Genomic DNA, 27,370 nt, shown 5'->3' on the forward strand with positions numbered 1-27,370 from the left:
ACCTTTGGCAATCCCAGCAATCTACTACTGACCAGATTACAAGAAGGTTTTTAGTGCTGCATCCTCTTTGCAACTGATTTCAGCCAGCAATCTTCAGCGTCCACTCAACAACCAGTCGTGGAAGCCACATTTTTCCCTGGTCTGCAGGTCTGTGACTCCTTCAGTGGTTCCTCCTTCCTTGGCCTGCTAGTGATAGCTATCCGTCACTCTTGGAAGCACCCACAAGCCTTGTGGTTTTGGGCATGCTCTGATCCAGTTGGCTGGTTTTAGCGATTTGGCCGTTGTCATAGTTGACGCCATCCTGAGAAATGACCATTGTGGGATTCTAGTGGGGGTTGCAGGAACAGTTCAGAGCCAGTCTATAATGTACCTTGACATCCACCACTGTTACACGACAGTCGCTGTTATTTGCTTCATCTGTGAGTCTACAAAGAGTATTTTGGTTCATCTGTGAAGTTATAAAATCTGAACTTAACACATAAATTATCATTAATGAGCCATCAGTTTTCCTGATTGTATTTTGTCCTTTATATGTTCCAAAGAAGAAAACGTTAATGTTGGCAACTTGTAGTACACAGAAAGACACAACTCACACAACCATTCTTAGTAAAATGTCACATCAACTGCGTTCTCTTGCAATTCTTTAAAATTACAGAGTGGAAGAAATTACAACAGTGAACAAATAAAAGAAATTATAGAAAAGGGGTTAAAGACTGTGAAATTTAACAGCATCCGAGTAAAGAGAAGTGAATTCTTTCAACCTGGCTGCTTTTAGGAGCTAAATTGAGGTCAGTCATACATAGATAAAGAGGACTGATTGAGATGGCCAAAGAGCAAATCTCAGCTCAGGCTCAGCCTCTTTCATACTTCCCTACAGTTTTCCTCTCCTACCCATGTTCTTTTCTCAGATGCAGCAGGAATTCAATTACCAGCTCTTCTTCCTTTTTTTCTTCTTTCTGAACTGGGTCTAGCGCAGTTATCCTGAGCTGTAACCGTAATCATACCACTGGCATTAATTGGGCTGTAATTGCTGAGGCTCTCGGCACCTGGACGATGCTTAATTGTGTGCACTGTGCTGGCACAATGACCCATAATTTTTGGTTCATTTTTTCCTCTAATTTTTTTTCCTTCTCATTCCATCTGTATTGCTCTCCCACACCTCTATCAGCCTCCTTTTCTCTTCGCTCTGTGTGTAAGCATGTGTGTGCACCTCAAGTTTATACAGTCTTTACTCACTGACCATTTGCCATCTACACTTTCAGTTCACTTTATTTTTCAAATGAAATGTGGCGACAGATGTCTTCTGTGTATTTGGTTTGGTATTAAATACATTTAATTATTAACTTGCTGAAATGCCATATCAAAAACCTTTAAAGGATTCTCTTTGCTTTGTGTCACTGACTTTGACTATAAACCAAACCATTTATGTGATAAGTAGTCTTCTTTTACTGTGATGAGCAACTATTTACAGATATAACCAGAATGCCTCACATTTGACTCTAGAATAATTTGGTATACAGAGGAATCAATGGAAAGTACCATGGTCCCGTGTTAAAACACATTTGAGTGCCCCAGACCAGCAAACTGACAAATCCTCTGCTTTTATAGAGTTGCTCACACTCGCTAATGATCAGCTTTCATGTGCATTTAATTAGCAGCACCTGGCTGCTACTTACCCTCTAATTCCAATGGAAGCAGTAAGGGTGTACTCAGTAGGTCAGACTGGGACCTGCGGTAATAGAAGTAGTAATATATAACTAACTGCGCTGTTATAATGCTGTGCTGCAACTGACTGCTGTGCCTCTTCTGGTCTGGTTTGTTAGAGCACTCTGGAGCAGCTCCATAGCCAGTTCCTGCAGGTTTTGGAGTCCCTGACAGAGTTCTGGGACATTCTGGATGAGATTGACAGCAAGACCTGGATTCTGGAGCCAGAAAAACCCAGCCGTTCCGACACCATGAGGCGGATCGCCATTGGTACTGCAAGCAATGATGTGCAGGCAGATCTTGGCCCAACTTCTTTGGACTTCACAGCCTAATGCAACCAAATATTATACCTACTCTACCAGTTATTGGTCTTAATGATAAGGAAGTACATCTGTGTGTGCAGGAAACAACGTATCCATCAAAGTTGAGGTGGATCCCAGACACCCACGGATGCTGCCAGAATGCTGGCTGCTGGGAGCAGAACATGGTGGGTAGGATTCCAGAGTCATGGAAGTACTTCAAAGTTTGCTTGTAGGCAACGCAAAAGCATAAGAAAACTGACACTCAGTATTACAGCATGGGAAGTCATTGTAATACAGTTATCAGGTGACTGTGAGAGTTGTAGGTATATTTAAGCTACATGCATATGACAGTTACTAGCTGACTTGGTTTCAGACGTAGGACCGACTAAATAAAAAATGCTTTAAATTCAGGTTAATATGCATTTACAGATGAGGTGTCAGATGAGAGCTCTAGCCCACTACAGCGAGTGAACCTGCTCTGTTATGGTCATTTTTTTTAATGAGTTCAGGTAACAAACTAGTTGTTTCAGCTTAAATGGGATCCAGCGTCTGGAGCCGGTATCACTGTGGGACACGTGTATCCTGCCTGTTTTCACACTATAATGTACCAGCTGAGGATTAGACCAGGCAATAAAGCCCAAATTCTGTCCATGCCGTCATTATTCAGGTCAGATTGGTGCGAAGCCACGAGGTGTGAATAAAAAAGGAATAGCACTTCCTTCTTTTTTTTTTTTTTTTTGCTCTCCACACATCTGGTTGTGTTGACTGTTATGTGTTGTTGTGTCAGAGGATCTGCTTCCAGAGTACCACATCTTCATTCCCAGCGCAGCAACACCGGAGCCAGTCAGCCTGCGAGCTCAGGCTTCAGCTTTCTATTTAAATCCCCGTCAATTGCCGGCCATTGTTTCTGTAAACCCAAGGTCACGCGACTCCTAGCCTGTTGCCTAGCAATGCAACTCAAAAGATATTAAACACATGCACACTTCAGCCACCAAGACGGGAGGCAGGCAGCGACCCTCAAATACAGGGGGTCGCATAGAAATATTGCTTTTTGCATGTAGGAATAACAAACAGTGAGAGTGATGAGTGCTGCACGGAGACAAAGCTCCCCTGTGGAACAGCACAAGCAATGATGGTTCATATCTGACAGCAGTGACGCCGCTGTCTGTGCTGATCCGGGCCTTTGTCCAATAAGAGATGCTGTTTGAGGGTATGCAGAGTGTTTTTTTTAAGGTGGTCTAATTTTCCAAGGCCTTATATACAATAATAGCGTATCTGCAGCTGCTGGAAATGTGACTTCAGATCTAATTTAAGGCTGTTATTAGTATTCTGATTTACATCCAATTCCACAGGTTTCTTGTGTTTTGTTTCAGTGGTGACTCCGCTGAGGAATAAGCTGAATGCCAACATGCACTTGTGGTAAGGTTTTCTCAGTTGTTGAGCTTTGACGCAGTAATTCAGTAGAATTTTGTCTTTGAGCTGAATATCCAGTTTCTTTAAACCAAAGGTGATCCACGTTTGGAAGAATTTGGTGGATGTTATGCATATGATGCGCTTTGATATGATTTCGCATTACTGTCAATGAATCAAATGGGGGAAAAAAGCAAACCCACCAATACTTACTTATACAATACTTAATACTTAAGTCTGTGGCTGTGAGCCTCGGGCCCACTGGTTCCTATTAAAAATGTACAAGTTATCATGACTGCTGTGAAGAACCTGCAGAGAACTCTCATCTGCCTCTGCACCATCTATCTGTCGAGTGCTTTGGCATCCTTTGGCTCATTATTTTCAATCTTTGACCTGCACAGAAAGCATTTTGATTCACTCTCACAGCAGTGAGCTGTTTTTAGCTTAAAAGCTCAGATAAACTCACTGCACACTACTGTACCTGCCCTTCACCAAACAGCACACCGGCCTGAGGCCTCATCTACAAAACTGTTCATAGATTTACATTACGTGTTGGAAATAAGGCCAGGATTGTTCTCTGGTGTGGACGCACACACACAGCTGCAGACACCATGGGGTAGGTGTTCATACATGGACACGTAACATGTCCTGGTTAAGAAGTTGGATGGATTGCAGGGTTCAGTCCCATTTGGTCGTTTCAGACATTGTCTTGTTTTTTTTCCACTTGTTAGAAATAGGAACTGAAAAATACTTGGTTAGGTTAAGGAAAAGATTGCGGTTGGGGCTGAAATATTACCCATTCACACCAATAACCCTTTGTGTTGATAAATGACAGATGGCAGTGACAGCCCCCTATTGCTTATGCCATATCCCTGCACGTTACGCACCACCAACAAATGACACTTTTTGTGTACCTGAAACACACCAGTGTCTGACAGAAATGCTGTATTTTGGGATAAGAAGGATCTGGTTGTTCCTGGACTGACATGCAAAAAGTACAACACTAGAATTCGTGTTATGATTCCTGACAGGGTGGTTACTTTCAGTTTAAACCGTGCTTGAGCAAGGTGGTCCCATTATGGTCCATAATTTACAAAATGAACAATGTGTTGTCTTCAGTAAAGCTGCATCCACGCTGAAAGTGAGTTGATTGTTGTGCATCGCTTTGAAGCTGGTCACTGATGGACATCCCAGGCCCTGGTTCCCTAGGTAACCCAGTAATGTATTTACTACCAGGTCATATGTCAGTCGACAGTATCCTGTGCTGTCACTAGTAGTTGCTTCAATCACTCTCCTCAGCTGAGAAAAGTTTATCTCGGATCGACCCACTTTGTGTTGCCAGCATGTTTTCCACCATAGTTACTTGAAGTCACCAAATCTCATTCACTTTCTGTGGACTCTGGACGCCTCGTTGCTACAAATCGCTTCCAGTGTGGATGCAGCTTCAACCTTGAAACTAGTGATGGAGCTCATGACCTCATCAGGAGGGTGCAGCGAGGGAGCTCAGGGATGTTTCCCCCCACAGACTTCTACACAAGCAGAAGTCTTTTTGCAACCAGGGGAGTCACCCCTGCTGGTCATGAGAAAGAATGCAAGTTTTAGGCACTTAAGTCAGCTTAACTTTTCAGACCATCTTTTATACAAGTGCTCGTCATATACACATACTGGGAAATAGTAACAGGGGAACAACTCATCGTGGTCTTTGCAGCTTTTTGTCTGTGTCCACAAAGAAAGTGTCATTCTACTATTTGTGAGCATATCAGCCATTCAGACTACAATTCTTTTTATCTTTACATCCAGCAGCATTATCAGTGTCTGAGTGGAACCCTGCACAGAGAGCAGAGAACCATTTGATTAATACTCAGGGGAAGAAGAAAAAAAGTCATTTCCAAATGAAGCTGGGTACAGATTTAAATTTCACCCCAGGTTTTAACATTTGCCTCCCTGCATGACACACAGCTCAGGAAATTCTCCACCACTGTGCAGTCTGAGGCAGCTCAAATGTTCCTGCTTTTTTTTTTTTTTTTTTACATCTTATATAGCAGTAGTGAAAGTCTCCTAATCATCCCCCAGTGTCTTTGCAGGCTCATTTGCATGTGGTTAATTAGTGTGTGAAGGAGCTGTCTGTGGTCTGCTGGCAGGAACCCGGACTCCAGCGTCTTGCACAACCTCCGGGATGTTTTGGAGATCGAATTCCCGTCACCTGCCACCCACGAAAAATCTGTATGTCACATAGTTGCCCCATTTTCCATTTCAAACATGTCCCTTCCCTTCACCACTGTGTGTGTGTGTGTGTGTGTGTGTGTGTGTGTGTGTGTGTGTGTGTGTGTGTGTGTGTGTGTGTGTGTGTGTTTACATCTCTGCATACATTCTCCTGTTTGAGCTCAGAGTTCTAAGGGGGCGGGCACACACCGCTGCTTATTTTCCTGTTTCTTTCTACATTTTTCTTTGTGTGTTTTGTTTTTCTAAGAGGTGGGCTCCAATTCTCCTTTAATTGGGTTGTTTACAGATAAGATCATTAGAATAACAAAGATGGCAGAATTCTCTGCACTATCGAACCGCTTTAATCACGGAAAACCATTTGTCTTTTCTTTTTTTAAAGCCCTCGTTCGTTCCCCTCCCTTCTCTGCGGATGGGTTGAAAGGGTGTCGTGTTTATCCGCTGTCGCTGCGGTGATTAATGCCTCCGCTTCATTAACATTCAGAGGAGTGCAAAAAAAGTTGAGTTGACCAGATGTTGATTTTTTTTTTTCCTGACATCCTCTCTTTTAATGGATAGCTGCAGGAAAAAAAACAAAACAGGAGCTTATCATTACACCAAAATGCAACCAAGAGCAGAGAGGAAGTGAAGGAGTTACAGGGTGATGTTTGGAGTATTTTCTTTAGCGTGTGAGCACAGTCTGTGTGAACAAGAGTGCTGCACATCCACTTTCACTGCTTTCCTCTCTGTGTAGAGTTTTAACGTCGAATGTGGCATCTGCTATTCATATCGGCTTGAAGCTGCCATCCCTGATCAGGTGTGTAATGACCCTCGCTGTGGGCAGCCCTTCCACCAGACTTGTCTGTATGAGGTATGAACACACACACAAACACACACACGGTCTGTGTGATCTGCACCCACTGAATTTGAGCTCAACAACTGAGTTTCCTCCACTTTAAACTGTAGGGCTGATTAATGAACATAGACAGACGTGTTCATATAACACATTATGGAAAAAGCATCTAACAGTAGATAGAGCTGCATGTAATGGCTCATCATTGGCCTTACATTTAAAACTGGATCTTAACTCATTAGGAATGAATAAAGGATTCATGTATGAACTTTCTGACAAATATTTGATGCAAGTTATTTGATGAAGGGTGTAATATACATGTTAGCAAAGCTTTATCATATTGTATATAAAGATGTCTGAGATAACAGTGAGGGCAAAGTGTTATGAAATTATATTATGTAAATTGTTTCTACCATTGTCTGTATATTGCTCAAAAATCTAAGGGAACGCTTAAATCCCACATTGGATCCTGATGAATGAAATACTCAAGCTGAAAGTCTTTGCTCTCATTTCTTGAGAATGACACTGAAACATTGGAAACCAAAATCATCGGCCCTTTGAGGGCTGGGTTCATAATCCCTTTTGAGCAGTATATATTCATAGAAGCTACTTTCAGCTGCTCCCTTATTCACAAAAGGGTCTTCATAGCAAGTAGCTCTGCATGTTTGATTTGGCAGATTTTGATTGATTGATTTTAAACAGCAGATGCTCTTCCTGATGCAACCCCAAAGGGATCTGTGTCCTCTCTGGGGATCAAACCAGGGAGCTTGTGTTTTTTTTTAGGGAAATGTGTAAACCACTAAACTGTATAATTATATGACTTTTGAACAAATACATTGAATATTCAAATAGACCATTCATGTGCCTAAAAAGAGCCAAAGAACTGAGGAATCACACCAGGAACACACTGCTCGGGGTTTGGGTTCATATGACATGCATCAGCCACATTACAGTAGTACAGTCTCAGAAGGATGTACCTCAGGCTGCTTCAAAACTACACAATAACTTAATTACTGTGATCAGGTTATAATAATAAAATCCCCACTTTTTCTAAAGTCCCTCAGTACTATCAGATTACCTCTGGGACACACTTCTCCATTTATTTACTCAAGTTTAAAACGGCCCCTCCTAAAATACTTTAATCAGCTGAGATGGTCCTCAGAGTTTAAGGGTTCCTCCTGCTGGAGTAAGTCACTAATTTACAGTCAAAGGAGTGGACGCAGTTGTAAACATGTACTTTATTTATTTATTCATTTATTTAAACTGGCATGAACAAAGTCTTGTGCATCACATGTGGTGTTTTCACTCACTCATTACACAAAACTTGATCCTGTTACCTTCAGGGGGGCTGCATGTGGCCACAGTGTGTTCATGCCTGGGACACACGTACAGGATATTTCATTTAATCAAGCATAAATCATTTTTGCCAGAAATAAAATCAACGTGCACAGACACGACAGCTAAGAGGGTAACACAGGCTCTGCTTTAAATGTTTGTTCGTTTTGATTCATCCACTCTATTTTTTATTTGTTTGGTTTGGCCATCAGTGTTTTAGTGTTCTAACAGGTGGGTGCTCAGGTGAGTGAGTCAGGTGTGATCAAAGGTAGGATTAGACCAGTGCAGCCTCACAACACACAGGAAATAAGGACAGACGGCTTTAGTGTATTCAGCGACACTCTGCACGGGCAGATCTCTGAAGCTTAGAAGTCGTCGCAGGACGTTTTTAGAAAGTTCTGGTTTAAAAGCCTTCCGATGCTTCGAGTTGGTGAATAATCTTAAATATAGCTTTACAAAGTGTATACTGAAAGTGGTGTTATTATGAGCCACACATCAGATTCAAGGTAATGATTTGATCTTTTTCTCTTCTGCCTTCAGTGGCTGCGAGCGCTGCACTCCAGCAGGCAGAGCTTCAACATTGTTTTTGGAGAGTGTCCTTACTGCAGCAAGGTACGTGTGTGTCTCACAGTGTGACTGACAGCTGCCTTTAGAAAGGCCTCAATAGATATTCAGCTTATTAATTAACATGCCTCTATACATCCTGTAGCCTTCTCTTTTGCTAGTGCGCTTCCAACAATGTGCTGCATTCACACACTCTGACTGAAGCTACTCCTCGTCTGATAAAGGAGTAAACGTGTGACACTGCGTGTCTGTGAATGCAGCTCGCCACCGATTCAAATTCAGAGATGGTTTTATTTGTGCATGTGAGCTGCAGTCAGAAATGAGAGCCCACTTCATCTTTTTATCATAAAGTGATCTTTCATAGCATGTTTACCTTTACAGAACATCTAATAGTCTGAATAAACTGAGGCTTGTCCTTCTATTTCAGCCCATCACTGTCAAAATGGCAGCCCAGAAGTCCTAATGAGAGGCTTTGTGTTCCCGGCTGCTCCGTCTCCACTTTGGGAAGCAGCTCTGAAAGGAGCTGTTAAAACGTGAAGATCCATTACGTCCTCAAAGGGGTTTCAGTGTACGCTGGCAAACTCCAACAACAGCAACCAGTAAAAGGAAGACGCTCAGGAAGACTAACCAGGACATCAGCCATCCTCTCTGTGGGGGACTTGAATTTTTGGGGACAGAGTCTTTCCATTTACCCATCCTGTCTGTGTATTCATAGAGCTGGCAATCACAGTACTCTGGATATCTGTACGTTGGGCTGTGCTGGAATGCGCTTTCCTCCCGTCTCTCTCTGTGTTCTGTCTCACATTTTGCCCGTTCATCTTTTCTCCTTTGTGGGAAGAGTTGGCGGTCCATTCTCCCTGAGGTCAAAGGCACGTCATTGGTTTTCCTGCTTGTCCTTTTGGGGTTAGGTTTCTGTTGAAGAGGGTAATTCAAGTGTGCTCTTTGAAAGATTTAGGTACCAACTTCCAATTCTGCTATCTATTTGCAACCTCTAGAAATCTGGAGTAACAACAAGATGTCTTAAGGTTCTACAGCACATTCATAAAGATTTACTCAGGTTTAAAAACTTGTTTTGGAGCCTTTAGTGTAAAATTTGTGTAAAACAGGTTCAAAGCAGCAAATGACATATGAAATCTGGCTGCCCGAGCTTTGGCTTCACACCTGTTTGGGTTGAGATCTGGGCTTTATTGGAGGACCTCTGAGATAGTGTGCAGCAATGGGCTTGGGCCTTTCGTCCTCCTCTTCACTGTCATATTCTTCATAAGTGCGTGCAGGCTTTGGCCTCAGGGACCGTCTGACAGCAGGAGGAACTTCTTCCTTCTATCAGCAAACACAAACAAAAAGGTTTGACCATCAGTGACTTGATCATTTATTTGATAGTAAAATGAGGCATATATCTCAGGTGCAAAGTACAACATCTAACCCCAAACACACACGAACCCAGGGTGCTGTGTTGGTTTGTATTACTACTACCACTACTAGTTTTTAGCTGCGATTAACCCTGCCTGTCCAGATTCATTAAAAAAAAAAAAAAAAGGAAATTAAACTCTCGGACCAAATTATTCTTCATGTTTATAATGGAATCCATAGGGACAAAATCCACTAACCAACCAGCTGAGGCAGCAGTGAACAGCTCCTGTTTTATGAAGTGAAATGACTGTTTTTGTGCGTGGAGGCTGCGGGAGTGTAGTGGTTTGTCTGACAGCAGGTAAAGCAGTGAGAATGTTCTAAATTTAGCATCTACTTAAACCCAGATTGGGCCTTTCAGGTGTGTAAAATCTGTGTCTGATGACTGTGTCCACAGCAGTATGTGGTTTTATTTTCAAGCTCCTGTCAAATTCTAACCAGCTGAGTGAGAACGGTTTACCCAGGTATTACTTTTAACACAAAGAAATATCGAACACAGTTCTACAGTTTCCTGAAAAATGCAGCAGCTCCCAACTGAGGAAGCAGCTGCTTTTACAAACGTGACCTGTGAAATTACACAGCATACATTTCATGCTGAATGCTGTTTTATTAAAAGGGCTTGTGACACCTTACGTGGGGCTTTCATAGACAATACCGAGATACATTTTAATGCCATTCTGCCTGAAAATACAGATTTTTGATCCATTTTGTGTAAATCTTCCACAGTTAAAGTATTTTACCTTGAAATTCCTTCTTTGAATTACTCACCCTGTATCCAGCTCAGGAAAAAGTGAGTACCAGAAAGGCTGAAAATGTATCATGTCTTCAAAGAGTGTGGATTCTCTGTGTGATTTACACTAAAAACATATTACACATTCATCTTGTAGTGTTATGAACTGGTCTGTACTGTCACAGATGATGTCATAATGTCCTGTATTTAGCATGTACAGACAGAGCCGGTACACACAAAGATGACATAACATAGCTTCAGTCAAAGGCTCATGAGGTCAACGCCAACTCCAGCTGCAGTCTGATCTGTCCTTCAACCACTCCACACACGAGCAAGCAGACATTTCAAACACAGCAAACTGTTACACAAGCATCTGAACCCTAATAATAAAGTGTAATTCAAATCAAGTTTGAATCAAGTTACTTTTTTGTATTTACAAGTGATGTTACAAATGAGCCCCAGGTTGCTCTGCGTACCCAGGTTAGCACTGAGCATTTCTGCATCTTTTGTTCCACTGCAGCTGAGTTTTCACAGCCGTATTCAAAGGTTGTTGAGGTGTTTGACTTACCTGTTGTGACTCCGGTTTAGTGAGGGGCGGTCCTCTGATGTAGCGAGCTGGCACCATTTTGGACTTCATCCCTTCATGGACGTCGTCATGCTCCTCTGGAGATGAAGGTTTGGCCTTGGGGACTCTGCTGGCTTGTCCTTTCTGCTGACAGAAACAAACTGCTGTTTTAGATCTGTGATGGCCAACGTGAGGCTGACACGACTGCTTTCTAACTGACCTCATTTCAGTCATATCATTATGTGTAAGCCCATTTCTCTTCCCGTAATGCTTCACAGCTGGAGGATATAGATTTGGATCAGATATGAGATCCTGACTCAAAAAGCTGGTTTCTTCAGTCAGGATGCAATTCAGCCTCCATGTTCCGTTTATATAACTCACCAGCAGTGCACCACCTGCTAGCGTGAGAGCTAAAATAACAGTAGATAAAGGTCAGAAAGGGTCAGCAGTTTGTCTCAGATGGAGAGGATGCTTTCACTGTCCACTTCCTCCCTCTCCCTGATCTCTGCTGCTCTCACTCTGTGTGTTCAGGTTAACACTTGTTGGGAAGCTTGTGCTGGACTTGTGTTAACTCGACATGTCACTGACTAATATTTCTCAGAATTAAGAGATATCAATTTTTAAATAAGGATTAGAACCATTCTGGTTCATGTAGATCCAGCTACAACCATGTTTATTTCCTGTGCTTCTGGTGACTTGGCAGCATTGCAGATGAAACAGTTGTGAGGTTGTGTGCCACTGTTTCTGCCTGCTTGCTGGTAGACGGCTTCAATCTGAGACTTTAAGAGAAACACAAGACAATAATATCCAATAATTGTGTTTTCCTGTTAAAATAACACTGTTCATGTTACCGGCGACCAGGACTGATGATGTCTGCTGCCTCGCTCCCACATTAACGTTATTTAATCATTAGCCATACCCATGAGCCCCCACCTTAAAGATAACAGATGGCGGATGTGGATAATTGTTAATAGTTAAACTGCTAACGTTAACGTGTACACCGGCCAGCTTAACATTTGTGATAACTGTTGAAATGGGAATTTTACTGACCTCGTGAAAATCTTAAGACCAGTGTGTCAGTCTTTAAGATGCTTCAGCGAGTTTGTTGTGTTACTGCTGATGTGTTCAGCTGTTAGTGAGGGGAAGGTCTGTGTGCCTGCCTGTCTGCTGTGGATGAGTAGGAAGAGGCTGAGGTCGCACTGTTGGTATCAATACTCAAATGAGTAATCCAATCGCAATTTTTTAGTATCAATCAGTAACAAAGTACTAGTTTTTCTGACAACCCCTGGTAGCTTCGTGTTTTCAGAATTTTTGTATCAAAAGGTACCTTAAGTACTGTTCTCGTGACACCCCTAAATTTCTTGGACTTCTCTTATATTTCTAGTGAAAACCAATTCAGCAAACAGGATTTCTTGAAAGCATTTATCTCTTACAATTTATTTCAGAAAAAATAGGAAGTAAAATTAGCCTGATGTAGTCTTACACATAAAAGAATGATTCCCAGTCTTTTCCTCAGAGTGAGGAATAGTGGCATTGGACTGGTTCTCATTATCAGCTAAGGCATGGATATTGTACTGGAAAAAGTTGCATCAGTGCATCGCTGGAAGGAATGTTTATGGTGAGTTCAGATGTGAAGGAAACTTCTTGCAAGCCAAGTGTACGTACAGAGATTCCATTTGGTGTGGAAGTACAGTGATTATAGTGGTGTGAGGTAAAAGTTGACTGTTTTGGTCTTTCATCTCCACTGAGGCCAATTTCTAGGGGAAGCCTCTGAGTGGTTTTGTGTTTGGACCCCACTCTGGAGGTCATTTCCTCTAAACACCTGATCTACAGCTACACATACTTTGCTTTGTTCTTGCGTCATTTAATGTCACATAAAAGCTCTACTTTACTGTATACCTCAGAAACCCATCTTTGAACAGTCTTCTTTAAATAAAACTTTCTGTGACTACAAAACTACAATCCACCATAAAAAAATCCCATATTTATCCAACACTAGTGGCAAATGATTCTGTGAACATACCCATTCAGTGCCCTTTATCTCAGCTGACATTTACTCTCCTCACTAAACCACCCATAAATGGCCACTTCTGTTTAACTAGGGATCAAACTGGCCAGCACTTTAGCATGGAAATTAAATGACACAAGGAGAAGAGAGGAAATCAGGAGCATAATTGGAGACACCCTGTGCTCTGTAGTGTGTGTCATCAACTCCTTCAAATTGGGCCATTGATAGTGGGGGGGGTCAAGAAGTTATTCTGCTGAATTGAAGGAGAATCACAGCCCTCCAGCTTTAGACCTGACCGCCTCTGGTTCACATGCTCAGTGGAGTGGGGTGGGGTGGGGTGGGGCAGTTTAACCCTCCCTTTCACTGCTGTCACATTTCAGCACTCGGGGTTAAGAGACTCAGCAAAGGAAACAGAGATCTTTGTGGCCAGCACTTAAGTTGTTGACTGAATGGCTATAATTGACTGAATTTTACCAGTCTTAGATCTAATTTTTTATTTTTTTTGGGTGGGGGGGTATTTTTTAGCTTCTGTTTCATGGTCGATACCCTCCAATACATAAGGAACATTTCAGAGATGGTGACTGATCTAGCTGTTAGTGTATGTTCATTGATGCAGCACCAGCAACAAATTGATGGGAGCACTGGACACATCCCAAAGATTCTCAGCAGTGTTAAGGTCTGGACTCTGCTGAATCCCGGCACTGCCATCATGGAATATCCCTGTGCCACCAGTGGAGAGAGCAGAAATACACGACTGACCTCATTTTTCTGGCACATAACATTGCTGAACATAGATCTCCAGTTAAATCCAGGTGGTGACCTTTTTTTGGGACAAAAAGTATAAAGTAAATAGTTACTAGTAAAGTTATGTCACAGAATGGGCATTTTCATATGACAAAATTTAGACAGTCACATTATCATTCTCATCAGTGGTGTGACAGCAAACAGAAAAAAAAAATCCTGCCCCATGCAGGGAGCGCCACAGAACTGCACCTTTAATACAATCTACATCTGTGACATAACTGCTTTTCTGGGCACTGACCTGACTATACACACATGCACACATATGCAGAAGCAAAACCACAAAAGACATTTTCTGCTTATGCAAAATTTGCACATGAATTAATCTAACAATGTGATCACTTGTTAACACAGGAGAGTATATTTCAAAAGCAGGACATTATTTACTGTTAAACTTCACAAACTATGAACGTTAATGGTGCAGTGCAGAAGACTGCTTTATCAGGGATGTTTTCTACCTTCTGTGAAGACAGCAGACCTGCACAGGTCTAAAAATAAGTCTTGCATTTGGTTACCAGACAACTGCAACTTCACATTTACTGTAAATTATTATTATTATTAAGATTCTCCTACAGCCGGTGTTGCATTTCCATTTTTCAGAGTCAGTGAGCTCAGTCTAACCTGCTGGACTTTGACAGCTACTGTAACAGGTTTTGCAGAGGAAACATTCAAAGAAAAACAAGTTCATAGAGTTGCCAGACATTTCTTGAATAAATGAAGCAGTGAGCAATTCAAATAAAAACAGCCAAGATTTAAAGCTGTGAAGGAAAATTATTCAGGGAGATGAGGAATAAAATTAAAACAAACAAAAAAAAAAACCCATCAACTCACTAATGTCAAATCAGTAACCACACCCACTGAGAAAGTGAGCTGCCTATAGAGAGACGTCTGACTGAGCAAAGATTTTAATAAGCAGCCAAATGGCTACAGGAGAATGAAGATGGGTTCACAGCCTTTCAGTGCATAAAGGAAAAGATGTCTGTGGTGGTAACCGTTTCCAAGCCACCTCACAGGACGGACAGACAGACTTAAACTTTATTAATCCCTAGGGAGAGTTCTGTCAGGGAAATTAAAAGTTCCAGAACACCCATCGTGTCCTCACCTTATCCGTGGTTCGAGGATCTTTGGTGGATGACTCCCCTGCAGCTCCTTGTGGTTTAGAGAAGTCAAGTCCTCCCCTGACAGCACTGCCCAACAGGGTTTTAAGATGCCGGTAATCAGGCTCCTCGTGGTAGTCCAGAGTATTCACATAAAAGAGGAATTTGGCCACTTCATCTGAAGATCAAGAGCAGAGTGAACTTCAAGAACTCAAATCAATATGTTAATATGAAAATACTGGAAGTCATTTGATTAAATTAGAAATTTTTAGAAAGTCACTATTCCATTGCTGTGTAGCTTCAGTAGTGATGCCCCCTGTATATGATAGCATTTCTGGGGCGTTTGCATCAGCAAAGGCAGGATGAACCTGAAGGTCTCACAGTCCAGATAATACACTGACTGGTCATGTATCTCGCCACAGAGGAGATTAGGCGAGCATGCAGCTATGGACGTGCATGTGTGGAAGTGTCATACTCAGTCAGCCCCGATGCATCACACACTAGCCAGGTGACGTGTATGACACATACTGCAGTAGCACTGTGTGTCTCTTACTCACATAAAAACACAATGGGTTGATGCATACCCTGGTGCTTATCTGTGGCGGGCAGCTGGGCTTTGTCAGCAGAGGAGCATCCAGACCCAACCATACATCACACACTGAGCCATCACACAGGTGTGACCTCTCCTTATAAAGAGGAGAGATAAAACACGGCAACTTTGAAAGGCATGTCAGTGGGACAGCTGTTTAATTGCTACATAGTTATTCTGGAGCTTCAGCTAAGTGAAAAGGAGACAGTGTTTTATTCTGATGTAGTCCGGACTGTCATTTAGCCTCATCTCTTCTGACTCTTCTAATCCGATTTAAAGATTATGTTCACTTCAGGCATGTTTATGCCAAACTAAGAAAAGACTCTTCATTGATCTCAGCAATAAATCACACTGCTACACCTTCAAATTTATGTACCACGTGTCATCATGTCACGTCCACCATTACAGTACTCTTCTCAGTACTAGTGCACTGGAATCTTGGTTTATGGCAGGAACCTCCCCAAAAATCTGGTCCTGTTAGAATGTCACAACACCATAAACCTAGTATTCAGTAGCATTGCTACTGAATATGAAACACTGTATACAAATTTTTGGGCCACACCTCTTAATCTTTGAAATCAGGTGTTTCAGTCTCATTGCCACGGGTGTATAAAGCTAAGCAGCTAGCCGTGAAGTCTGCCTTTACAAGCATTTGTGAAAGAATGGGTCGTTCCAAAGAGCTCACTGAATTCCAGCATGGTACTTACTGTTGCCGAGTGCTGAGGTGCATAGTGTGTAAAAGTCACCAATGCTCTGCTGACTTGGTAACTGCAGAGTTCCAAACCTCCTCTGGCATTAACAAAGCACAAAAACATTGCACGGGCATTTCCATGGCTGAGGAGGTCCTGCGGGTGTGTAGGTGGCTCGGTACTTTTGTCCATACAGTGTATGATGTTTTCAGAACCACAATGACATCGATAAAGCTCAGTACCTAAGCTACCAAAAGAATCTGTTCTAGGAACAGATTCTAAGCAGCATGTGGCACAGTACAGTGCAAATACCTTCAACACCAGTAGTGTTCTGCTGTAGCTATATTCCCATCTGACCTGAACTTGTTCTCAGTACAATTCTATTACTTGAAGACCCTTTGAAATACTTACTGCTATTTTTCCTAAAATGTAGTATGTAATAACATCATCTTAATGACTAGAAACCTACTGCTCTGTCTGATCTTGTGCTCTTTTTAATGGAGATCTTCAAACCCACAGCTAAAAGAGATTCTGCTCCTTCCCTCCAAATATTTGTAGTTTTACTCCCAAATTCTGTGTTTAACCTGAGAAGTGTAAAAGTCGTCCCTTCAACTGAAGATACCTTTTGGCCTTGGCTTACCTGTGCTGGATCCACTCACTGACAGCTGCTGGACTGAGTCTGGCAGATTATCCATCAGACTAAGAGAAGAATAAAGGAGAGAAAAACAGAAGAGGTGAGACCAGGAAAGATGTGAGAGATCGACTGTGGGGCAGATTGAGAAAGAGAGCGACCGAGCAGGAAAACAAGCTGAAATGAAGCCAAAGCACACAACATTAGTGTTTTTATTTTTTTCCTCAGATTAACAGGTTAAGTGGTGATGGGTTGGTCGCGAATGATCCGGCTCTAAGAGCCAACTCTTTGAAGTGAACAACGGGAGCCAGCTCCTGAGAGTGAGCAGTTTTTTTTGTAGAAGCTGCACGTGATTGGTTAAGATGTGAGGCAGCATCTGTGTGTCTACACTGAGCAAGGGTGGGGGGCACAGACAGACCGCACAGTGAGTTCACAGAGATCAAACACAGAGGGAGAGGCTCCTGCAAAGTTTGCTCTGAGACTGGTAAGAGCAAGAGGAAGTTGCATTTGCATAGAAGCTACACGGTGAGGAAAATGAGTGACAGAAAACGTAGTAAAGTTTGGACACATTTTAAAGTGATATGCAGAGTATAGACTGTGCAAAGTTAAAATTTCTTATTGAGCAGGCTCCAAAAACAACCTGCACAGGCATATACGAACTGTTCATCCATCAGTGCAATTAGAAGGACAAAATGGGGCAGGTCATAGTGTTGCATCAATTAAAATTCTGGGATATTGATCTGGTCAGTTACAGTAAGTACCTGAGGGAGTAGTTAATCAGTTTCAGTTGTTTTGGTGTTAATGACATTAACAACAGGTGCACTACGGGGGCCCCAGTGAGATAAACTCCAAAACAGGAATGGCTTTACAGGTGGAGGCCACTGACATTTTTCCCTCATCATATTTTCTGACTTTTTCACTAGTTTTGCATTTGGCTAGGGGGATAGAGTTAGGTTGATCACTATTGCCCCATCCCCACAGAGAATGTGCCTGCTCCCAGACCACCAAAACACACTTTTTTGACATTTCACCTTACCCTCCAATTAAGAGGGTTAAGCGAAATGTCAAAAAAAGTAACTTAAAGGGCCAAATTGTATGTTATTTTTGACATCTATTCGCGGACCGGAAGTGGGCGGGGCCGGAAGCGGCCCGCGGGCCACAAGTTTGGACACCCCTGCTCTAGATGCTGTGGCTCCTCTGAGAAAGAAAGCCTCAAATCAGAAGTGCCCGACTCCGTGGTATAAGTCAAACGTGCAGCTTAAAGCAGATAACCCGTAAGCTGGAAAGGAAATGGCATCTTGCTAATTTAGAAGATCTTCATTTAGCCTGGAAAAAGAGTTTGTTGCTCTATAAAAAAAAAAGCCCCCTGTAAAGCTAGGACATCTTACTATTCAGGAAAATAAGAACCCCTGTAACCAGAGTCAGAGCTCTGTTGAGCCTAGTAGTCCTTGAACCTTAACTAGTAAAGACTTCATTAATTTCTTCACAAATAAAATTTTACCCATTAGAGAACAAACTATTCATCTCACATCATCTCACTGACAAATTCTATGTACAGCTACTTTCAATACTACTGATATTTATTTAGACTCTCTCTGATTGATCTTTCTGCGTTAACTTCAAAAGTTACTTCCTCCAATCCATCAACATGTTTATTAGATCTCATTCCTACAAGACTGCTCAAAGATGTCCTACCATTAATTAATGCTTCAATCTTAAATATTATCAATATATCTTTATTAGTTGGCTATGTACCACAGGCTTGTAAAGGTGGCATTAATTACACCATTACTTAAAAAGTCATTACGTGATCCAGCTGTCTTAGCTAATTATAGGCCAATCTCCAACCTTCCTTTTCTCTCAAAGACTCTTGAAAGAGTAGTTGTAAAACAGCTAACTGATCACCTGCAGAGGAACGGTTTATTTGAAGAGTTTCAGTCAGGTTTCAGAATGAATCACAGTACAGAAACAGCATTAGTGAAGGTTACAAATGATCTTCTTCTGGCCTCTGACTCATCTCTGTATTTGTCCCGTTAGACCTCAGTGCAGCGTTTGATACTGTTGACCATAATATTTTATTATAGAGATTAGAGCACGTTGTCGATATTAAAAAGGTACTGCACTGCAGCGCTCCATTTTTAAGATTAGGCTTAAAACTTTACTTTTTGATAAAGCCTATAGTTAGGATTGGATCAGGTGACCCTGAACTCTTCTTTAGCTACACTACAACAGGCCTAGGCTGCTGGGGGGTTCCCATGATGCACTGAGTGGTTCTTCTTCACTCACTACTTTTCACTCTCAGTGTCAGTATTCACCACTCTGCATTTAATCATTAATTATTATTAATCTCTGGTTCTCTTCCACAGCATGTCTTTTGTCCTGTCTCCCTCCCCTCACCCCCAGCTGGTCGCGGCAGATGACTGCCCCTCCCTGAGCCTGGTTCTGCTGGAGGTTTCTTCCTGTTAAAAGGGAATTTTTCCTTCCCACTGTCACCAAGTGCTGCTCATAGGGGGTCGTTTTGATTGTTGGGGTTTTCTCTGTATTATTTTAGGGTAACTGCAGTACAATATAAACACCTTAAGGCAACTGTTTGTTGTGATTTGGGGTTATATAAATAAAATTGAGCTGAACTGAACCTAAATGAATGAGAGATCCATAACTGGGACTTCTCAGAAATCTACAGATAAAATATAAATGCAACACTCATCAAATCCTAAAAATTTTATATCTAAATATTGCATAATCTTAAGTCTTGTTTTGCCACAGATGTGAAACAAACGTTTCACAGCAACTGTAAAATCTGCCCTCAGACACAAGCCGTCAACAACTAGTCTTTTGAATCAGCTATATTCTTAAATTTAACAAGGAAACATGTTATCCCATGTAATGAAAGTGCTAAAGAAGTGTCCTATAAGTGAACCAAAGTTTTTGGCTGTAGTTTTGCTTTACCACTCTTTAAACCAGAAAGTTTGGATGGACATAATTAAAACAGACTACATATGCACTATACTGCTCATATTTTTTTAAGAAATAGGATGAAAGGTAGTGACACTAATGCCTATAATACACTGAACGACTTTTAATCATGATATTAAGTGTAATTGCAGTATCACATTTTGTGTGTGTGGGGTATGAAGTCTCTTTGGGGTTTGTAAAAATGTGTTAGAGCAACAGATGCTGGAATGCAATTTAATTATTGTAATTTAGCTTCACTGCAGAACTCTGGCAATGGTTAGTCCATGTTAGTTGATTAAAATAATTGAAAAATGTCTGACTAATCAGCCCCTGGAGTTCAGATGAATTATCCAACCTTTTCCATTCAAAAGTATGTTGAATGGATAAGATTGGTGTTAGCAGGCTCCATAAACTAGTGTTTATGGTACCTGTCACTGTGACATCAGACCAGTTTTTTTCCTTTATGAAGCCCTGTGATGAAACCTTGAGATGAGCATTCATCTTGGTGTTTTGAAACCTGTGGAGAGATGGATCTGACTGCAAACCTACATGCTCATTGGCTGTGCCAATTAGACTTATCAGTCCCCTGCCATTAACCAATGAGCAGATCCTGGATTATCCTCTTCTCAGAGTCACAAGACTGAAATTTACAAAACTGACTAAATGTACAAAATTGTCATTGTTTTTCAATGACTCAAAATGAGTGACTGGGCCCATAAACTCACAAGAATGTTTAAAGAGGTCAAGTCAGAAAGCAGTCGTCCCATAGACTTCTTCATAGATGTCTTTATGCAACCACATTTATCTCCCCCTGATGGCTATTAAAAAGAATACAGGTTTAAAGGCACTTCCACATTAGCTTCACGCTTTAGTCCTGAGAGCTAGCATGTAGGCATGCTAGTATAAGCAAACATCAGCCAGAAGAAATTCAACTCTGGCCAGAAAGGCTTCATTATTTAAAACTGGACTCTTCTGGCTAATGTTAGGTTACGTGTCTGTGTAGGTTCTCAGTCACCCAGGTCATAGTAGTCTCGGGAGCTTGAAAAAGGCGATAGGACTTCTTTAAGTTTCTTGAAGAAGTTTCACCTCTCAGCCAAAAGGCTTCTTCAGTTCTAAAACCAAAAGGTGGAGAGACCCAGGTATTTAAACACCAGTGGGGGTTGTCATTCACTATTGTTCATGTGCAGAATCACATGCGCCAAGGTGTGAAAGAAGGTATGGGTCACCATAATAAGGCCCCGTTCGTTTTGATGCGTTTCAGCCTTCCGTTTACACGATAGCGTTTCAGAAACGATCTGTGTTTACACAATGACACGTGAAACAATGAAAACAATGTAGTTCCCATGTCAGGCCACAAGTTGGCGTTGGTTTTCTCTTTGCAAAGCTTGCTTATGCATAACGCGCATGCGTGGAGTGACAGTAGGAAGCGCAGCAACTTGTTCATTACTTACAAAACGGCCAATGTGAGAGGTTTTGTGTGGACTGATGATGAGGTTGGATCGCTGGCGCACACAACGCTGAATTACAAAACGGTAAAAACACAAGAAAAGCATAAGAAGCACTCGTGAATCCACGAGTACTGTTTATCAATTTGCGCATGCGTGGAAAACTGTGGCCATCGCAACCATAGTGCGCATGTGCGAGTCACCCATTTTCAAATCACCCCGGTTTCAAGCGTTTACATGAGAACGCAAGCCGGTGCGTTTCTGAAACGCTCCACTCTGGGCCCCATTTCCGAAACACATCATTTTCACTCTGTTGTCGTGTTAACGGAAGGGCGAAACACATCAAAATGACGCCTCATCAAAAAGTTGATGACGTAGTCCACCTCCTCTGTTCAGTGATGGATGTTCACAGTGGAAATACATGGTTTCTTTTACTCCTCTTTCAAACCATCTGTCTTCCCAGTCCAAAACGTGAACATTGGCCTCCTTGAAAGCGTGCCCTTTCTCCTTTAGATGCAGATGTACAGCTGAACAATAATGATAAACTCTGTCACCTACATTTCCAAGCACCTCGCCACCATCTTATCTCCGCTTGTAGGCAAAACACCCCATCACATTGAAAACTCCACAGACTTTACCAACAAGGTCCATAATCTTGCACTGAATCCAGATGAAACATTGTGTCTTTTGATGTGGTTTTACTTTTTACGCTGTTGATTGTTTGTTTACATTAGTGTCTGGTGGACTACCTTTAGCTCACGGTTGAAGTGGGGAGCAGAAAACAGGGACTGCGGTTGCGAACATAAATGTAATATCTGTTGAATTTCTATAAAGACTCACCTCAAGTCCTGTACAGCAGTCAATTAGAGACAACTGACAAAGTCCATGAACATCTCATATATGTTAAACTATAATCTGGTCAGACACTGGCAATAAAAATAATCTAATCCATGAAAAAAAGTTGCATAGTGCTTGTTCAAAATATCCCATCCCTCCCTAGAAAGTACCCAGATACACATTTTGGCTCAGCTGAAAAAAAAAATAAATAAATAAAGTACAGTGTAAGTGACCAACTACCTTTCCTTGGCCTCCTGGACCCGAGTTGGATTTTTGAGAACACCGTCCCAAGGAAGAGACCCACATAACCAGTGAAGGAGACAGAAACCCAAAATCTGGAGGTCACTACGTCTAGATGCCGCTATGGAGAAAGAAAGTGAAATGATCCTGAATATTGCAAGTATAATTCTACAAAGACAATGGAAAAAAGATGATGAAAAAGCAGCAGTACAAAAGGCAAGAGTTTGAACCACAAACAGTGATATATTCTCAAACAAGTAGTTTTTTCCAAGAGCACAGTCCAGGTTGGACACAAGTATTACTTGAATTCTCAGGGTAAAGCTGAGAAAGAAGAATCAGTCCCAAAGGCTGCCACACATATACACATATTAAACTGTGTCATCTGTCAGTGGGTTATTTTGTTTGGCCTAACAGGATGGAAACCTATGAAGATGAGAATGTGTAGATAAAGTGGATTCCTGTTTTTAGTTACTGTCTCTGGATTCAGCTGAAACGGTGAGATTAAATACTGTATGATACCATCACCATGAGTGGTGGTGGGTGTTCAGCTTGTGCTTCCAAATGGACTTGCATAGCTTCCCGCATTCTGGAGTACTCCTGCTGATTTATTTGGTAACTTATTCTTCAGCATTTTTTTAAATGAAACCATACCTGTGGCCTTTTGCTTGATCCAGACACTCAAAGATTTCTCCCTCTTGTAGACTTGGTTGTAAAACACTGAAATATCAGAGTTCAAATCACTACCACATGTTATAGAAGTCAACTGTGGTGTACTGCTGACCCCATCCATGCTTTTGGATTAGTCTGTTAAAGTCTGCTAACAGAAACATTGCCTTTTTCAAAATGAAATTTTGACCTGAAGATGCCACTAGAAGAAAAGATAATTTCCCATGATTCATCCTGCACGGACCATGAATGTTTTTAGAGACCATTCAGAATGATCAAAAATGTAACTAATTGTGGGACTACAATAAGGCAATTATCAAACTTTTTTTAGCATTCATCTTGTGGTGAATGTACAAATGACATTTTGAGCCATTTAAAGCATTTTGCAAACATGGCATAAATTAAAAGGGAAACTCCTTCTCTAGAATGAGTTAACAAGTGCTGGGAATATTACTGTATATGTGAAAGAGTCTGAAAGCCTTTGTTATCGCTAGATGGAGCTATGACAAGTAAAACAAATGTCTTTAATTGATATCACTTCAGTCTGAAACAACTGGGAAAGTGAGAGGCAGATCAGTATATGGCCACCGAGACATCACCCATCATGATTTTGGACTCCACATTTTTAAGCACAACACTACCATGTTCACTGCAGGATGTTGGTTTTTTGAAGCCAGAAGTGACATCTGGACAAGATGACACCTGTACAATCGGTGCTAAATAACCTCTAGGAAATACTGTTTGTCAGATAGAAATGCTTAACACCACACACGGTGGACTGATCCAATTCAGTGACTTGAATTAGTGGAGTTGAAGCCTAACAGAACATGACTGGGTACATCCGGCTTTGTTGGCACACCTGATGACTCCAGGGCGAGTCAGAAAAACAAGTGAAAAACCTCAACCTCTGAACAGTTGTTATGAAGGAGGAAGTCCACAGAGTCCAAAATAATTTTTTGGTACCCTACTGTAAAAATGCTTTATAATGCTGGTAATCTGGGCGTTTAAACATGGGAGTCTATGGAGACTGACTCCCTGTTGGAGCCAGCCTCAGACGGCTGTCAGAGAAACTGCAGTTTTGGCACTTCTGCACTGAATTCATTTTTTTCAGTCCTGAACGCTCCCACTAGCTCTTTTACATAATTGAGCATAACATACCATAATCTCCAAGTACTCAAGTAGCATTGTAGGTTAGAGACAAAATATGGGTGGATGAGGTCTGGAATTTAAAATCCCAAAACAAAAAGGCTCATTTAATCCTACTACTTTTTTTTTTTTTCAAACTGGCAGTTTTTTTCAAAATGTTTCCACTCATCTATAGTGAATGGCATTGCTGCTATAGAGCACTATTAGAATAGATCAGTTGTGGACTTTAAAGAACTATTGTGCTCAATCTATGCCTTACACCTAAGAGTCCTGTAATCAGCTGTGTCTGCACTGTGAATATGTCAAGACAAAAAAGATTCTCACAAACCATAACCAGGGATTTGAACAGCACAATTTGATGTTAGAGAACTGAATAGTTGAAGTATTAAAAACATATAGATCATACCAGTGTGACTTCCCATGTACTAAGGCTTCTTTAAGAAATAGTCAAGACTGTGTTTGTGTTTTATTGTGATTGTGTGTGTGTGACTGCATGAGTCTACATTAATGTGTGAGGTCTATCAATATTTAGCGACCAAGTCCATCCAGAGGGGTCGAGCCCTAGGGTTTTAGCAGCTCAATACTGTAACAGCCACTACACATCTCGGGAGAAATTACCTATCGACTGACTCCATCAGAGGGGAGAAATCTCCTCCCTGAGCCACAGCCAGCATTGATCCTCTCCAGCCAACATTCTGGTCTAAAGAGGAAGCATGGTCACTGGCACAGAAGACCACATTATGTGGGATGGAAGGGCAGTAATTTGAGACGCAAATTCTTCTCAGTATCTAAGTATTCAAATGTACCACTGCAAGGTTACATTTTCAACATGGGCACAGATGGGCACACACAAACAGGGTTAAGAGTGTGCAAAAAAATAAATACATTTCAAGGAAACAGTGTTGTGTCTGAATCAAAAACTGCAAGGTCAGCACAGAATATTAAAGTGGGCCCAGCAGGATGGCTGAATAATCAGTAAAGATGATCAGTATAGGACTAGTGGTAAAAGACTGGATGTATAGGAAGGAGGTTGAGAAAAAAGGTGTCAGATGATGCCTCACACCCAACAGCATGTGCTGTGTCTATGGATTATTAAAGACTAAAAACAACATCCATCCATCTATCTTCTTCTGCTTATCCGGGGCCAGGTCATGGGGGCAGCAGCCTAAGCAGAGAAGCCCAGACCTCCCTCTCACCAGCCATCTCCTCCAGTTTGTCTGGGCGTCTGGTGGCCAGGTGTTAGCCCATGGTGCCCAGCCAGGTGCACCCCGAAGAGGAGACATGGGTATGCCCTCCTGTAGGTCCACCACCCGCAGGGGGCATCGTAGGTAGGTGTTGGGGGACCGATCCCCGGCTATCGAGACTGGCTAAAAACACATGTATATTCTATTTCACCCACATTCAACCATTAAACCATTGCAGATGAAGAGGGTGCAACAACATAACATCAGTCAAAAACTTTTTCTTCCTATTTAAGCATTTTTTTTATTTTTAATTTACTTCATTTTCACTGAGGTTTGAAATGCAAAAACTGACAAGTTCTTGAGAACTTGTATATAACCTTTGCAAAGACAGCATAGGCTATAAAGTCCTGTATAAAGATGACTTTAATGACTTGACTGATCTAGATGCTTATTCACATAGTCAAACTAGTCCTGACTAACTTTTATGGCTGATTTTTAAACTAAACAGGTGTGCACAAAGCTGCTGGGAAAACCAAATAAAGTGTCACCCAACATATAAGAAACTCCGCTTGTGTGCTCCACTTCATCTCAACAACTCTGATAACAGGAGTTAGATGTGTTTGCCCTTGTGGGTGTAAAGTATGCATTAAGTCAGTGTTACAGTGAGGCGCCCTATTTGTTGTAAATAATTACACAGCCCTCCATAGATACTAAGAGCCTGCTGAAAGAGAATAAAGATGAAAAATACATGTGATACTGACACTGGAGAAAAGTGTTGTAACTTCCAGAGTGCTATAATAGATTAACAATTAAAAAGACAACAACTACATTAAGCGCTGCTGCCCTTTGTGTGTTCTGTTATCACAGTTCAGAACAACATTTTGTGTGTCTGCTCCTCTGTATTCCTGTAAGCATTTTGCCCTCAACAGCACAAGACAGTGCAGACACATCTGCTTGTGGTTACACACTGTCACACAAACAGCTCTCAAATGAAGTTTGGACACAACATAAATACATAATACATGCATACATGCACGTAGTACACATACATTCTCTACATGCTTCAGACAGGGAGGTGAGGAAGTGATGGTGTTGTTGTTAATTATCTCCTATTGTTATTCAGATTTTCTAAAGCGTGCTGCAGTGTCACACTCTTAACCCTTCTGCTTCACAGTCTTGTCGCTCAGAGACAGTCTTCTGTCTGCTGTCCGCCCACCGAATGGCGGTAATTACACCATTTAACTCCAGGTTCATAGGCCCGGCACTCACATTCTGAGTTCACCAAAGCTCACCATGGTAACCTGTCAACATCTTTGTGGGGATTGTTGCCATCAGGGCACAGAAGGGTCAAGTTCTTAAACTTTATCTCCAAAAGCAGTGGAATGTACTCTAACAATAACCGGTCAATCTAAGCAGGTATTAAACATAACACTGAGAATGTTAAGCATGTTGAATTTTTGTGTAGCTTGTGCTGCACTCAGAAAAGTCTTTGTTAGTGCTCCTGGCTCCAAGAGTCACTCAATGTGTTCACAGAATTTAGTCATTTTCTGAGAAATCAGGTTTGACCAAGTGGCAACTTCTAGAACCAAAAAATGTGGTCAACTTGGAAGTGCACAAAAAATGCAGTTCTTGGAGTGCTTGTTTGAGGCACCTTAGAGCCCAGTGTAAAATGACCAACTACACAGCATTAAAAAGCACGTTTACAGCCTGGTATAAGAAGTGGCTTTGGGATCTGTGGCTAGTTCCTGCCTTCAAAACAGCAATACGTACTACTACACCTCAAAAACAATCCTCCAGGATTGACAGGTGTCCCAACACTGGGAGCTGTCAGCAATAGCAGAGCTGCTAGGCTTCACCTCCACTACTCATGACCACCTCATCACCACATTTTCTCTATTGTGTCTTTTGAAGCATTTTTAATGAACTTATCTGACATGTCCAAATATTAATCAAGAAGTAGGGTTTCTCAATTTTTGTGAAAAACATAAGCATAATGAACCTGTACAGTTTATT

General features: G+C 41.6%; 2 protein-coding genes across 4 annotated transcripts in view; one reads left to right on the plus strand and one right to left on the minus strand.

Moving 5' to 3' along the window:
- Positions 1 to 8,936, plus strand: part of fancl (FA complementation group L) — a 30,827-nt gene extending 21,891 nt beyond the window's left edge. Inside the window, exons 8-14 of one of the 2 annotated variants that reach the window (XM_030747884.1) lie at positions 1,824 to 1,974; positions 2,108 to 2,191; positions 3,359 to 3,425; positions 5,558 to 5,639; positions 6,370 to 6,486; positions 8,344 to 8,415; positions 8,795 to 8,936. In XM_030747884.1, the coding sequence (XP_030603744.1) occupies positions 1,824 to 1,974; positions 2,108 to 2,191; positions 3,359 to 3,425; positions 5,558 to 5,639; positions 6,370 to 6,486; positions 8,344 to 8,415; positions 8,795 to 8,830 (609 nt within the window). In that variant the 3' untranslated portion in view covers positions 8,831 to 8,936. The remainder of the gene's footprint in view (positions 1 to 1,823; positions 1,975 to 2,107; positions 2,192 to 3,358; positions 3,426 to 5,557; positions 5,640 to 6,369; positions 6,487 to 8,343; positions 8,416 to 8,794) is intronic. The other variant, XM_030747885.1, reaches the window with a different exon arrangement.
- The window catches only part of vrk2 (VRK serine/threonine kinase 2), a 32,281-nt gene continuing 12,905 nt past the window's right edge, over positions 7,995 to 27,370 (minus strand). Inside the window, exons 9-14 of one of the 2 annotated variants that reach the window (XM_030747883.1) lie at positions 22,362 to 22,482; positions 16,894 to 16,952; positions 14,981 to 15,153; positions 11,073 to 11,213; positions 9,529 to 9,687; positions 7,995 to 9,279 (exon numbers count right to left, since the gene is read on the minus strand). In XM_030747883.1, the coding sequence (XP_030603743.1) occupies positions 8,920 to 9,279; positions 9,529 to 9,687; positions 11,073 to 11,213; positions 14,981 to 15,153; positions 16,894 to 16,952; positions 22,362 to 22,482 (1,013 nt within the window). In that variant the 3' untranslated portion in view covers positions 7,995 to 8,919. Of the gene's footprint in view, positions 9,280 to 9,528; positions 9,688 to 11,072; positions 11,217 to 14,980; positions 15,154 to 16,893; positions 16,953 to 22,361; positions 22,483 to 27,370 lie in introns of both variants that reach the window. The other variant, XM_030747882.1, reaches the window with a different exon arrangement.

Source organism: Archocentrus centrarchus, chromosome 15, assembly GCF_007364275.1.
Source record: "Archocentrus centrarchus isolate MPI-CPG fArcCen1 chromosome 15, fArcCen1, whole genome shotgun sequence".
NCBI lineage: Eukaryota > Metazoa > Chordata > Actinopteri > Cichliformes > Cichlidae > Archocentrus > Archocentrus centrarchus.